Below are 15,312 nucleotides of genomic sequence, written 5' to 3'. Positions count from 1 at the left end.
GGCAGAAATTATTCACCCATTGTATAGATCCAGCAGCTGAGGCTCAGAGGGATCTCAAACGACTTGCTCGGTATTTTCCAGCTGACTCCTTTTGAAAGCGTGGCGACTCTCACAGTAAGTGGCCCGACCCCCATGAGGGAGCAATCTCCAGGTACACACAGGTCACGTCCCCCTTCCTTGAGTTCTGCCTGCGCCATCACCACATGTGGGCAGGGGAGCCGCAGGCGGAGGTGTGGGGACTGCGGGAGCGCTCAGAGCATCCTTCTCCGGGCCTAGGGTACCAGGACCTGGCTCGTCTGCTAGAGGGGGCTCGGCTCTGCCCGCCCACCGCGGGGCGGGGCGCACGCTCAGAGCCTCCGGGACCGCGCGTGGCAGAAGCGTCGCGGGCTCCTGCGCGTTGTCTTCCCGGCTCGGGAGCCCTATGCCGGCCGCGCCACCAGCTGCCGCCTGTCGTCTCCCAGCCCCACGGCACTTGCCGCAGTCGCCGGCAGCGGATCACCCGCGAGCGCCCAGGTAGGGAGCGCGGGCGGGAGGCGGTCAGGCGAGCCGGCGCGGCCAGGAGGGCGGAGCGCCGCGCTGCGCTCCCCTGCCAGCCCTCTCTCCCCCGCCAGGTCTGGCCCGGCCCGGTCCGCGGCCTCCGGTATCCCGGATCCCGCGGTGCCTCAGGGCGAAAGGAGACCTGCTTTCCGCCGCCGCGCTGCGCTCCTGCTCTTGGGCCACTCCATTGCGACCCCCACGCGCGACAGCTCGTGATCTAGCGTACTCACACGCCCACCCTCCTCTCTGGCCAGAAGGCGGGAGTTCGGCTCCTGCTCCCACCTCCCCAGCTGTGCCTCTGGCCAGGAGCCCTACCCCCATCTTATGGCATCCCCGGTGGATCTCCTCCATTCCAGGGCTCTCGTCCAGCCCCAAGCTAACTTTTGTTGACTCGGTACCCCTCCCCAAACTTCTTTCTTACCCGAGTACTCCAGGTGGTCCCGCCGTAGGAGGCACCCCTACAACCCCTCCCGAACCTCCTGTGATCGCTGCTCGGTGACCTAAGAACCCCATTTTGCCACCTACTACTCTGAGGTGCAGTTTTTATCCATCTTCCCTTTTCCTTTGGCTTCACCCTGTACCCGCATTCACCATATCCCGTCCTGGTCCTCAACCCCAGTCCCCATGGTTCCAGAGCCCGGCCCTGTCAACAGTAGCACCCCAGCCTGGGGCCCCGGGCCACCGCCTGCCCCAGGGGGCAGCGGCTGGGTGGCCGCCGCGCTGTGCGTGGTCATCGTGCTGACGGCAGCCGCCAATTCGCTGCTGATTGCGCTCATTTGCACGCAGCCTGCGCTGCGCAACACGTCTAACTTCTTCCTGGTGTCGCTCTTCACGTCGGACCTGATGGTGGGGTTGGTGGTGATGCCCCCAGCCATGCTGAACGCGCTGTATGGGCGCTGGGTGCTAGCTCGCGGCCTCTGTCTGCTTTGGACCGCCTTCGACGTGATGTGCTGCAGCGCCTCCATTCTCAACCTCTGCCTCATCAGCCTGGACCGCTACCTGCTCATCCTCTCGCCGCTGCGCTACAAGCTGCGCATGACAGCCCCGCGTGCCCTGGCGCTCATCCTGGGTGCCTGGAGCCTCGCGGCGCTTGCCTCCTTCCTGCCCCTCTTGCTGGGCTGGCACGAACTGGGCCAAGCTCGAACGCCTGCCCCGGGCCAGTGCCGACTATTGGCCAGCCTGCCTTTTGTCCTCGTGGCGTCCGGCGTCACCTTTTTCCTGCCTTCGGGTGCCATCTGCTTCACCTACTGCAGGATCCTTCTGGCTGCCCGCAAGCAGGCGGTGCAAGTGGCCTCGCTCACCACGGGCACGGCTGGCCAGGCCTTGGAAACTTTGCAGGTACCCGGGGTGGGTTTGGGAGACCTGGCTTTCGGGATAGAGAGAAATAAACCGCCATTTAGGAAACCAGTGGGTGACTGCCTCATAGTAAACGCTTGCTGCTAATCCTACAAGGCCGGTGGCTACGCCTTTCTGATGAATTTCAGGCTCTGACTGTGGTGGGATATGCGGACGGTGGTGAACCGTTAAATATGGATACGGAGGAGGAAGCTGGCATGCGTCTCCTTGACGGGCTCCATCCTGTAGCACTTGTGGGAAACTTAGACAGCATCCTCTCTTGCCTAAGCCTCTGTCACCTCTCCCCAGGGAGCCTTTGATAGGCTTCTGCAGACTCCCACTGCCGGTGCACCTTCCCACTTGGAGCCAGAGAGACTGAAGAGAAGGTGGCTGTGTGGTTTCCCTGCTACAAACCTCACCTAGCTCACCCATCTCAGAATATGGTCCGAGGATCCGGGCCAAACTCTAAGCCTCCCTTTCTCCCCTCTCTCTCTTCTTGTCTGTCTACACCAGCCCCGAGGACAGTCCTCAAAGTTGCCAGGCTTAACTCTGTGCCAAGATGTCTGACTTTACTTTGAGAGAGGGCCTCGCAGAGCTTCGGCTGGCTCTAAACTCTCTATGTAGCTGAGGGTGGTCTTGAACTGGTGATCTTCCTGCTTCTGCCTCCCAAGTTGTTGTCATTATAGGTGTGCACCACCATGCCTGGCTTAAGGTCTTTGTATTTGCTGTTCCCTCTGCCTCAATGCCTCTCCCTGGAGCTGCTCTTGCAGACTTCTTTTCAGCCCACCTCTTCCTAGGCTGACCCCTGACTTCCGGGTCTGAAGGTCCACTGCCTCCCTGATGCTGTTGCCATCATAGTCCCTGTTTACGTGTTGATTAAGCCACACTGGCTCCCTGGCTTGGGGGCTGTGTGAGGCTAGATCAGTTTTGACCCCCCTCCCCAGTACACAGAACTCAATAATTACCTGTGCATGGGGCATGCCCCTTAGTTCAAGCAAACATGGCTGCTCTTGCTATACAGGTTACACTGGGCTCCTGGCTGAGGTCCACCTTGGAGATTCCCTAGGATTGAGCTCCTGAGACATATAGTAGCCTTGGGTGAAGAGGTTCTTGGGGGTGAGGCTGGGGTCACTGAGCAGCAAGAGACTTGGGTAAGGTGGAAAGAGCAGCCTCCCGCAGCCCCCAGAGCAGCCAGGCTGCAGTGCCATGAGAGAGACCTGATCTTCCAAGATCTGCTCACCTAGGACCGTGGTGTCTGCAGTGGATAGGAGTCCTGGCTGCAGCCCTCTCTGTTCTCAAGTTGTCGGTGGTCCTGATGCAGTGTGGATGAATGTGGGCCTTTCATCCTCTTTACTTAAAACTTTGGCATTTTCTTTTGGTTTTTCAAGACAGGGTTGCTCCTAATAGCTCTGGCTGTCCTGAACCTTGCTCTGTAGACCATACTGGCCTCGGACTTGCAGAGGGATCTGCCTGCCTCTGCCTCTCGAGTGCTGGGGACTAAAGGTGTGAGTCACCATCACCACCACTGGTCCCCCCCCCATCTTTTTTTGGTTAAGACTTACTTCATTCTTGCTTGGTGATTTGTTCCTGCCTTGTCACAGTTTCACCATCTTTTCCATTTGTTGGTCTGAGAGTAAGAGGTAACCACACCCGTTTCTCACATGTATGAATTTCCTGGCCTCAAAAGCTGATGACTTCTTCTCAAGAACCCCAGAAGTGAGTGAGTGCTACAAGCTAGTGTTTGTGATGTAGGCAGACAATATCTGGTGTCTCCACAAAGCGGGGGCTTGTTTCTTACCCTGCAAAGATGTCAGATGGCTCAGTGGTTAAGAGAGCTTGTTGCAAAATCACGAAGACTGGAGTCTGGACCCTGGCACTCACATAACAAGCCAGGCATCCCCCACAAATCCTTGTGACTCAAAGATATTGGGTTCTGTCTCTTGGATTCTGTGCATGTGAGGGCAAGCATTCAAGTCCTCGTGCATGAACGCACGTACGTGCACACGTGTGCACACACACATATACGAACCTATTTTTTTAAAAAAGATAAGAGACTAGCTCGAAAGCTCAGTAGGTATAGGCGCTTGCCACCTAGCCCGAAAACCCAAATTTTGTCCCTGGGACCACTTTCATTCATGTTCTCTGACCTCTGCCTGTGTGCATGGGGGCTGCACAGCTGCTCTGGGTCACCCCAGACCCTTCCTCTTCCATGTGAGATGGCTTGTATACACACACACACACACACACATACACACACACACACACACACACACACACACACACAGTCTTAAATCCAAATGGAAGCTCCTGGATTCTTGAAGGTATTGATCAACTGTGGCACAGGCTCTCCAGGGTCTACCACTGAGTTCCACTTTGCTCTCAGAGATTTTGTAAAGGAACGAGAACCGCGGTGGGGGTAGAGGGTGGGCTATCTCTCCTATCCTCATCTTTTAACTTCCACGAATGTGTTCAGAAAGAAAAGTTCCCATCTTTTCCGGAAAAGAAAAGCCAGTAACCTTTGTCACAGGCAGTCACAGGAAACACAAGGGCAGGTATGTCGGAGGCCCCAGCAGCGTCCCTGAAGTGCTTCTGTCTGTCTGTTATGCCTGGAACCTGAGGCTGACTTTCTCAGGCTGAGTTGGGAGAGGGTTATCAAGAACAAGGAATGTGTTCGCTCTTGCTGGGAGACATCTTGCAGCTCACACACTATGTTAATATTTTTAAAATTTAATTTATTATTATTATTACTATTTGGGGAGGGGTGTCCTGACTGTCCTGGAATTCAGTCTGTAGATCAGTCTGGCCTCAAACTCACAGAGAGTCACCTGCCTCTGCCTCCTGAGTGCTGGGATTAAAGGTGTGTACCACCATCACCAATAATAATTTATTAGCATGATATATTTATTATAATAATAATATTATTATTATTATTATTATTATTATTATTATGTGTGTGAGTGTGCACACATGTGTGCCATAATAAGACAGAAGACAAGGTCTCTTCTCTCTCCATGTGGGACTAGGGGTCTAGTCAGGCTCGTGCAGGACCTTTTACCTTCTGCACCTTCTCACTTGTTCTGTGAGTTTTAAAAATGTTCACCCGCAGCTGAAAAGTCCTGAATGCCCATCTTTAAGGACACTCTGTATCAGAGATCAAGGATGTTAAAAGTTGGGCTGTTGGCATGCTCTTCTCAGCAGGGCTCAACACAGATGTTCTTTTAGTGAAGTAAATCAGCTGATACCAGGATGGCACCTGGTGGCCTCAGAAGCCACCTCCCACAGCCGTGACATTGTCTGTCAGGCACCAAGTCTCCAAAACCCTGCTGAGTGAGAAACTCTCTCTCAGCCTTGCTTGGTGATAGGGAAACAGGCTGAGGAAAAGCAGGTGTGGCTAAGCGCTCAGTGACATTTTACCATGTCCCCTGTTGGCTGCTTTCTGGAGTCCTCCCTGAGTGTTAATCTGCCATCCCAGTGTGCACCCTGGGGCTCTGACCTGGCTTGCTATCACTCTTTCTCAACATTCTCTCTGTAGAGGTTTTGTTTTGTCTGGAAATACTGCCTAGGTACTTCTAGGCCAAGCCCTGCCCAAGTATAACAGAACTCTGATCTTTCCAGAATCCAGACTTGGCCCTCAGGGTCTTCCCCATGTCAGTGAATGGTGACTTCCTTTTTCTGGTCTCGCAGGCCAGGAACTCTGGAGGCAGCCTGGATTCCTCTTTGCTTCTTCCTCTCATCTCTACCTATGACACATATCCAGGCTCTGGGTACTACTGCCATCCTGTGGCTGAGTCCTGTTGTGGATGCCTGGGTTACTATAGTAACCTTCTAACTGACAGGTCCCATCCTATTGCTTGCTCTGTTGGCCTTTCAGCTCTTGTCCTGAGACTCCCTAATCCACATCTAGGTTGCTGTCTCTTCCCTTGGTTGTTCTCCCTCTTCCAGCCACACTGGCCTCCTGGCTATTCATTGAGCATCAAGAACTTTCCTGTCTCAGGACCTTTGCACTGGCTATTCTGTCTTTCCTTTCCACATGGTCCTCCCTCAACTTCTGTCCTGCCCTCTGGTTTCTGTTCTCGGGCTTCTGAGAAGGAAGTGCTACCCTCCCAGGTTAGGTCCTCTCTTCAGGCCTGCTGCTCACTCTTAGCAGCATCTGTAAACATTTTGCCAGTGGACAGATAATTGATTAATGGACCATCCTGGGTAGGAAGTGGGCTTTAAGAGGGCAGGAGTGTGTCATGTTTGCTGGTCTAATACCAGCATCCAGAGCCACGCTGAGCCTCTTTTGACTTCCCAGCCTCTGTTTATGGTGGGAAGGAAATGAACACAGAGCATTGGAGAGCCTGGGGCTCGCATGGGTGCCCATTCTCACACCCTGTGGGCTCACTCATATATGGAATGGCTTGGGCCCTTAAGCTTTTCACAACATGAATTTGTTAGGCCAATCAATGGCATGCATTGAGTACCTACTGTGTGCAAGAGCTACCTACTGTGTGCAGGATATATATAATATTATATATATATATATATATATATACATCTCATATGATATATACTGCCCATGGAGAGGTCCTACCCTGCTTAAATTTATGCCAGTTGTAGAGATGAACTTCAACTTTAAGCACTAGCTGGGTGGAGCTTAGATGGGGAGCCCCCCACCCCCCGCAAAGCCATATTCTGTGTATAGCTGAAGGCCAAGGCAGAGAAAGCACAGTAGATCCTGAAGCTGAAGTTTGGAGGACATCCCTTCTGTCCCCAAGGTCATCATCCTACCTTGGCGACAAGATGATCCACCTGGTTCTCAAGCCAGAGGCTTATCTATCCCAAACCTCTCCTCCCAGTGAGCATCTGCTGGAATGCCTGTTCATTATCTCTGCCCTCACCCCCACATTTTTGGGAGGCAGGAGGTTGAGATAGAGTCTCTCTATGTAGTCCCTGTGGCTCCGAACTCACAGAATTCTGCATGCCTCTGCCTTCCAAGTGTTGGGCTCATAAGAGTGTGCCACCATGCCTGGCCTTCGTCTCTTTTAAAAACAGTATTTGATTTTTAATTGTGTACACATGCACGTGTATGTGTGTGTGTGTGTGTGTGTGTGTGTGTGTATGTGTGTGCAGGTGTCTTCAGAGGTATTCAGTACCCTGGTTCTGGAGTGTGGCAGTTGGGAGCTACTGGATTTGGGTGCTTGGAACTGAACTGGGGTCCTCTGCAAGAACAGTACATGCTCTTGACTGCCGAAGCTGTCCGTCCGTCCAGCCTGTTCTCTTCGTTGCTGAATCATCAGAACCTCCACCACCCGGCTTTCAAAGCTGCGTGTGGGCCTGTGTCCTGAGTGCCTGCCTTTGGGGACTTGTGTGTGCTGTGGCACTCCTGTTTCTGTTTGTCCTTCTGAGCTGGCCTTTCCAGAAGGGCAGCTCCCCAGGCATGGTGACACACACCTTTACGGCCAGCACTCAAACTCGGGAGGGAGGCAGAGGCGGGTCCATCTCCGTGAGTTTCAGGTCACCCTGATTTATATAGTGGGTTCCAGGACATCCAGAGGTACATAGTGAGATCCTATGATGAATGGATCCTCAAAGGAATGGACAAACAGACACAGGAGTTGGAGACAGCCTCAGGGCTCAGATCAGCAGCAATGGTGTGGACGGATACAGAGAGGGCTGCATGGGGCCCCTTCCCTTCTAGGAACAGCTCCTCTCCGTTACCAGTGCAGCCTCTAGCTCCTTGCAGATGGAAGGGAGGCGGGAACAGGCCCCCAGTCCCTGGCATGGGTAACGTGGGAGCTGGCTAGCATGCTATCTCTCTGCTATCCACATATGCCGAGGTGTGAAACTGGGCTCTAAAAAAAACCCCCACTGCTGGCACAGTGGTTCCCACCAGGTCTTCCCTGTATTCCCAGGGCCTCGGGGGGGGGGGGTAGGGGTTATGCTTAGAACTGGATATTGGGGAGATTTAAGTGGGTAAAGGTATCTCTGTGGGATGATGCCAAGCCAAGGAGTTGTGGGGGAGGGAAGAGAAAAAAACCAGTAGAGGTGTGGAAGTGTATGCCTGTTATTTCAACATAGGAGAAAAGCTGAGACTGGAGGATTGCTGTGAGCTTAAGGCCAGCTTAAGGATTGATTTAGGTGTTATAGGAAAGCCTGGATTACAGTGAGGCCCTGTCTACACACACACACACACACACACACACACACACACACACCCCAAAACAGGGTGGGAAAGGGGAAAGGAGATAGATAGACTGTGGGTTGGGGGGTATTTATTTATCCTTGGGTGATCCCAGAGAGTCAAGAGCATTGTTGGGCAGTATCAGACTGCAGTATGGAGCCAGGGTTCTTCCTCCGACTCACTTTTTTCTCTCACTCCCACTATCCCCCTCAAGCACCATCTTCCCTCTGTCTGTCCTGATCTTCCCTCCTCTACCTCCCCCTACATCCCTCCCACTTCTGCCCTAACTGAACTATCTGCCTGTTTCGGTGACAAGTGTTCCCTCCACCTCCATCCCTCCTCCTCAGAGGAGGAGGTGACAATCACAGAAATACCTGCTGGGGGAGGTGACAGCAGAGTGGCCGTGCTGAGCTGGGGACTTGGCACAGAAAATTCAGCATCTCCTCCTTCAAGCCCTGCCTGTGCCTGCCACAGCTGAATGACCTTGCAGAAGTCATTTTGCCTACCTGTATCCTGGGTCTAAAGATAACTATCCGGGGAGGTGGCTCTGGTACAGAGTAGGGCTCAGCAGGTCCCCTTTCTCTACTGTTGGTGGCAGAAGAGATGGTTCTGGGGACCTCTGTCTTCCAGCCTTTCTGTGGCATCACCAACACTGCGAGATTGTTAAGTGGGTGAGAACTCTGGGATGCTTACGATGTAATAGAAACAGCTAACCTACAAGGCACCTACAGTGCTGGAGGAGCTGTTTGAACAGGCCTGTTATCTTATTCGGTCCTTAGCACAGACCTGTGAGACGGATGCTAGCAAATGTGTCCCCCTCCCGTTCCAAGACAGGGTTTCTCTGTGTTGCCCTGGCTGTCCTGGAACTCACTCTATAGACCTGGCTGGCCTTGAACTCAGAGATCTGCCTGCCTCTGCCTCCCGAGTGCTGGGATTCAAGGTGTGTCTTTTTACAGAAGAGACAGGAGAGGTCCAGTTGCATGCCTTATACCAGTTGGCTGTTAGAAGCCGGTCAGGGTGTGAAACACTCATCTGGCTCAAGTCTGTCTTGCCAACCTCCCACTGTGACAGGATGACTGTCAAATTGTTTTTCTTTTTTTTGTGTGTGTTTATTTTAATTAAAATTTTAGATTTTAAAATTAACATTTTATGTGCACAAGTGTTCTGATCATCTGAACATACATTACATGTGTGGTAATACCCACAGTTGTCAGAAGAGGGCATGGGACCTCCTGGAACTGGGATTACAGATGGTTGTGAGCAGCCATGTGGGTGCTGGGAATTGAATCCAGGTCTTCTTCAAGAGCAACAAGTGCTTTTAAACACTGAGCCATCTTTCTAGCCCCTTATTTTAATTTTAAAATGTGTGCCTATGTGGGCTTCTTTGTTTGTATGTGCACCACGTCTCTGCAATGCCCATGGAGGCCAGAAAAGGCCATCAGACTCTCAGGATGAGGATTTGCAGATGGCTGTGAGTTACCCAAGGTGGGTTCTGGGATCAGAACTTAGGTCCACTGCAAGAGCAGCCAGCGCTCTTAACTGCTGAGCCACCATTCCCCCCCCCCCAACCCCTTGTTACCCATTTGAATAACAAGGGAATATATAAGTGTACTTCCTTCTAGTGTTCCACGGTGTTGGGAGGTGGCTCCCAGAACCTGGAAAGCACACTCCACAGGCCAGGTACAAGCCAGGCAAAGTAAAAGATCCCTCGGACCTGGTCTCTTCACCGCTGGTGACACTCTTGCCCACTAACGGTGCATTCTCGATGTCATTCCGTGTGCTGTGTGCTTGCGTCAAGTCCTCAAGGATCAGCATTTCCTGTGCTCTTTACACAGTGGAGGCTGCCCACTCCCTGACACATCCCCCTTATGTATCCATTCGCTTTGAGTTTTGAATGTATTTTTATGCTTTAATATTTTCCTTGAATGTATGTCTGTGCACCATGTGCATGCCTGATGCCTGCAGAGGTCCCAAGAGTGTCTCGGATCCCCTGGAACTTGAACTATTGATAGATGTGAACTACCATGCGGTGCTGGGAACTGAACAGCAAGTGCTCTTAACCATGAGTCTGAAGATGAATGAATGAATGAATGAATGAATGAATGAATGAATACTAGGGGTAAGGATGTGGCTCAGTTGATAGATGTGTCATAGATTTTTTTTTAATGGACACATGATGCATCCATATAATAATACACAAGATCTTCTCTCTAGATAGAGCGCTTGCCTGTTTATTTATTTTTGAGAGAGGGTCTCATGTAGACTAGGCTGGCATCGAACTTATGTAGCAGAGGATGATTGTGAGCTCCTAATCTTCCTGGCTTCACCTTCTGAGTGCTAGATTACAGACATGCTTTGTTATCCCTGGTTTATGCAGTTCTGGGAATAGAATCCAGCATTTTCCATATGCCAGGCAAACATTGTGCCAGTTGAGGTGCATCCCTAGCCCCCAGCACATTAACGTTTTAATTATATGCATTTATTCACTGTGTGTATATTCGTTTTGTGTGCGTGCATGTGCGTGCGTGCGTGCGTGCGTGCGTGTGTGTGTGTGTGTGTGTGTGTGTGTGTGTTTGCGCGCGCGCCTGTGGAGGTCAGAGAACAGCTTGTAGCAAGTAAGTTGTGTCTGTTTATTTTTTCTGGGGGCGGGGCGCGTTCAAGACAGGGTCTTACCATATAGTTCTAGCTGTTTTGGAATTCTCACTCCGTAGACCAGGCTGACCTTGAACTCAGAATCTTCCTGCCTTTATCCCCCAAGTGCTGAGACAAAAGGTGCGTGCCTCTATTCCCTGTTTAGTTTTTTTTTCCACCAGGAATCAATGAACAGGAGTTCCCAATGTAGAGTTGCTGGCTAGAAAGGGCACTGCCAGGTTGCCACCGTCTGTTCCCGGCATGTGCTGCAGATATGTAAGGGGACATACAGATTACAGATTACAGATTACAGAACAAGTTCCTAGTGTGGGTGGGCGTGGCTACTGGGAAGAGAGAAGAGGGTGTTGGCTGCGCATGCGTGTACGCATGCGTGTACAGTCTGCCTGTTCTGAATGGCTCTGGGAGTTAAGTATTCTCTCTCCCTCTCCACTCTTTTTCTCTTCCTCCTCCTCCTCTTCCTCCTCCTCCTCTTTCTCCCCTCCTCCTCCTCTTCCTCCTCCTCCTCCTCCTCCCCTCCTCCTCCCCTCCTCCTTCTCCCCTCCTCCTCCCCTCCTCCTCCCCTCCTCCTCTCCTCCTCCTTCTCCTCCTTCTCCTCCTTATCCCTCTCTCTCCCTCTCTCTCTCTCTAGTGTTTTTTTTTTTTTTCTTTCTGGATTTGCGCTTGACAGCAACACCATCAGATGTCACCTGAAACATCTGTTACAATGTGCTTTGCCCTCAATTCCCATTCCAGAGCGAGATCCCGAGTCCTGCAGGAGCGCAGCTCAGAGCTGGAGTTCTAGCACTGTAGACAGACCTCTGCTCTGCAAGTCCCAGTTTGCAGGGAGCTAGGCAGAGGATGGCTCCTGTGTGAGTCTAGCTTGGAAGCTTCCTGGCTCTGACAGATCCAGGCTTTGCCTCTTCCACCCTGTCTCCATCCATGGAGGACTGCTCAGGAGTCTGGTTCCCTTCCTGCCCCTGCCTGATCTTTGCATCTCTCTACACATATCCTGCCTCTGACTGCCTTCAGAACCCAGGAGGGCACGTTGAGACGTACCTGTCATGCTAGCATCAGTGGGATGGAGGCAAGAGTAGTTTCAGTATGAGGCTAGCCTGGGCTACATGTCTCAAACGAAAAGAAAAAGAACGGAGCTAGGCAAATCCTTGGATCCAAAACGTGGCTAGAACCATAGCTCAGTTGGTAGAGTGTCTGCCGAGCATGAGAGAAGGCCCCGGGTTCAGTCCCCAGCAATATATAAACTGGGTGTGGAGGAACATGCTTGTAACCCCAACATTCAGGAGGTAGATCTTGGAAAATTAGGAGTCAAATTCATTTTCTTGGCTCAAACCCAGGCTGCCAGGCTTGGTGGAAGTCACCTTCACCTTAAGACCGCATAATTTTTTCTTTTTTCTGTGTGTGAAAATAAACTTTTTTGAGTATCTTTTCCTGTGGCAAGGTTTTCAGAGGGTTCACAGAGCCCAAAGTGGAACAGGCTCATTCCATGCCTCACAATGATCTGGGACAGTTGGCTGCAGGTGGCAGCATCATGCTCAGACCTCTCCATGTGCTTGGCCCTTCTTGGTGGCACCTCCCTTCTCCCCTGCTTTCCACCATCGTCCAGGAGAAGAATGGAGTAGGGTGTCCATCTGGATTGGAGAGGAGCTGTGCGGCCCTAAGGTCCCCAGCTGTTCCCTCGTCATCCACACAAGGTTTCATCACAAACATGTGCTTTATGCAGAGATGAAAAAAATGCTTCTGCTTTCTGGGGCATGATGGGAAAACCCGATTCCCAACTGCAGAGATTCTGTGGGCTGCACAAACAAGCTGCCCTTCTGCCGTGGGTGGTCTTCTGCAAGTGCAACTGGTCCTTGATGTGCTGAGGCCTTGGAAGGTGATGGGGCTTGTGCTGTGTGCCTGTCTGTGGAGAATGTCATCTGCCTATATCTACCTCCTATCTATCTATCTATCTATCTATCTATCTATCTATCTATCTATCCGTCTGTCTGTCTGTCAATCATTTGTCTTTTTGCCTATCTATTATCTATCATCTATTTATCACCTGTCTGTCTGCCCATCTGTCAGTCTGTCTACTATCATCTATCTATCTATCTATCTATCTATCTATCTATCTATCTATCTATCTCCTATTATCTGTCTGTTTGCTGATCTGTCAGTCTTTCTATCACCTATTTATTATCTGTTTGTCTGTCTGTCTATCTCTGTCTATTTACCTACCTATCATCTGTCTGTCTGGCCTCAAGTCATTTTGTAGCTGAGGGTAGCCTTAAGCTTCTGAACTTGCTCAGATTCCAGGCACACAGCCCTATACCTAGTTTGTGAGGTAGGATAAATGGAACCCAGGTCTTAATGCATGTTAGGCAAGCCCTCTATTAACTGAGCTACATCTGACTCCTCCGTGTACTGGTATTGGCGTTATAGGAGGCCCTCTTGGAGCTGTCTACCTCTGCCTCTGAACTACCTCAAAGTTGTGAAATGATGCATTGACAAGGGACAGTGTGGGACCAGGATCAGGGCTCCATCGAGGTCCCCAATGGAGGCTCAGCCTAAGATGTCACTACACAAGGATCCAAGTGCTTCCAGTGTTCAGCCTGGGACTGTGCTGTTCTTAGCATTGACGTCAGGCTTGCTCTGCAGCCCGTTCGGTACAGAACTGGAGTTAGGCCTAGTGCTTCAGCTGGGGATCAGTCAATGATCAGGGTTCAGTTAATTGCTGGTACGCTAGGACTCCATCTCATTTTAGGGTTGAGGTTCAGTCTGTGACTAAGATCAGCCAACTTATGTGGCTTTTCCTTTCCACAGGTGCCCAGGACACCACGCCCAGGGATGGAGTCCGCTGACAGTAGGCGTCTGGCCACCAAGCATAGCAGGAAGGCCTTGAAGGCCAGCCTGACCCTGGGCATCCTGCTGGGCATGTTCTTTGTCACCTGGCTGCCCTTCTTTGTGGCCAACATAGCTCAGGTAAAATTATGACAATGAAGGTGAAATGAGCCTAGGCCTGGGCGGAGAGAGACGCCATGCCTCACTGGACGAAGGTGGGAGGGAGGAGGATGGCTCATCTGTGGTACCTGTGTCTGTGTGTCTGTCCTATCCCTGCTGGGTGGGGTAGCCTGGGTCCCTGCCTGGGACGTGTGTGATGGGTCTTATCTTCACAGGCCGTGTGTGACTGCATCTCCCCGGGTCTCTTCGATGTCCTCACGTGGCTGGGTTACTGTAACAGCACCATGAATCCTATCATCTATCCACTCTTCATGCGGGACTTCAAGAGGGCCCTGGGCAGGTTCCTGCCATGTGTCCACTGTCCCCCGGAGCACCGGGCCAGCCCTGCCTCTCCCTCCATGTGGACCTCTCACAGCGGTGCCAGACCAGGCCTCAGCCTGCAGCAGGTGCTGCCTCTGCCTCTGCCGCCAAACTCCGATTCAGACTCAGCTTCAGGGGGCACCTCGGGCCTGCAGCTCACAGCCCAGCTTCTGCTGCCTGGAGAGGCAACCCGGGACCCCCAACCACCCACCAGGGCCACCACTGTGGTCAACTTCTTCGTCACAGACTCTGTGGAGCCTGAGATACGGCAGCATCCTCTCAGTTCCCCCATGAACTGACCAGGTCAAGAGCTGGCCAGCGGAGGGCCACATTCCCAGAGGTCTCCCTAAGACTGGGAGGTGGTAGGTCTCCTGAAGCATGCTGAGCATCATGAGGTATCCTCAGCTAGCCCCCATCTTCTGCTGCAGGTTCCTTGATGTGAGGAGTAATCAGAACCACCTCTGTAGGGTACTCCAGTAAAGTGTTGCTTGCGGTCTGTGTAGTGTGGCCAGGGGTCTTGGAGCTGGATCATTTGGTTCAGGTCAGTAGGAAAGCAAATCTGTCCTCAGTTATTTCTCTTATGGTGTGTGTGTGGGGGGGAGATTGTATCCATCTAGACACTCCAGTTCCTGACTGACCCAATTCCATCATCCAAAGTGCCATCTATGGGTTATTGGGGTTCTCATAGGCCCTGGGGAGCTTTTGTAAAGTGCCCGCCCCTCTGTAGATGAGCTCAGTCAACACTGTATGTTCACAAGCTTTCCCAAGTACGCATTTGCTGAGCTCTCAGACCTGCCAGCTCCTAGGCTGGAGGTTGGGCAGCCAGAAACACGACCCTTTCCTCAACTGTAGACCGCATTTCTGGGGCTTGGCACAGGTCTCAAGGGACAATGTGACAGGTATGCCTGGCACCTGGGAGGGAGGGGTCAGTGTGTGGTAAATTCTTGTTGCTTTAAGCCCTGGTTAGCCGGGTTCTGGCTCTGGTAGAAGGCTAGCTGGTGTCCCTCCCTCCTTTTCCCAGCCTTCTCTCCCTCCCTCCCTCCCTCCCTCCCTCCCTCCCTCCCTCCCTCTCTCCCTCCCTCCCTCCCTCCCTCCCTCCCATCTTTCCTCTCTTCCTTTTGTTTTGATTTGTTCTAGGCTCTCAAGTAACCCATGCTTCTCTACGTGGCTTCTCTATGTGTAACCCTCTTGCCTCTACCTCCCAAGTACTAGGATCACAGGTTATGTGGTGCTGGGGGTAGAGCTTAGGGCTTCATGCATTCTGGGAAAGCACTCTGTCAATGAACCTGTGCTCCCAGGGCCCTGTTTTCTGTTAGGACAGCCTTGCA

At 52.1% G+C, this 15,312-nt stretch overlaps 1 protein-coding gene across 1 annotated transcript; it reads left to right on the top strand.

Annotated features, from left to right (window-relative positions):
• Positions 1 to 1,161: 1,161 nt before the first annotated feature.
• HTR6 (5-hydroxytryptamine receptor 6) lies at positions 1,162 to 14,283 on the top strand (the record flags this gene model as incomplete). The annotated part of the gene is made up of 3 exons (XM_080921997.1): positions 1,162 to 1,875; positions 13,487 to 13,645; positions 13,840 to 14,283. The coding sequence occupies 3 exons, from the start codon at positions 1,162 to 1,164 to the stop codon at positions 14,281 to 14,283; spliced, it is 1,317 nt and encodes a 438-aa protein (XP_080778123.1).
• Positions 14,284 to 15,312: the final 1,029 nt, after the last annotated feature.

Source organism: Micromys minutus (assembly GCF_963924665.1).
Source record: "Micromys minutus genome assembly, chromosome: 9".
NCBI classification, from domain to species: Eukaryota; Metazoa; Chordata; class Mammalia; order Rodentia; family Muridae; genus Micromys; species Micromys minutus.
Note: the sequence above shows the minus strand (reverse complement) of the source record. Positions and strands in the feature narration are given on the sequence as shown.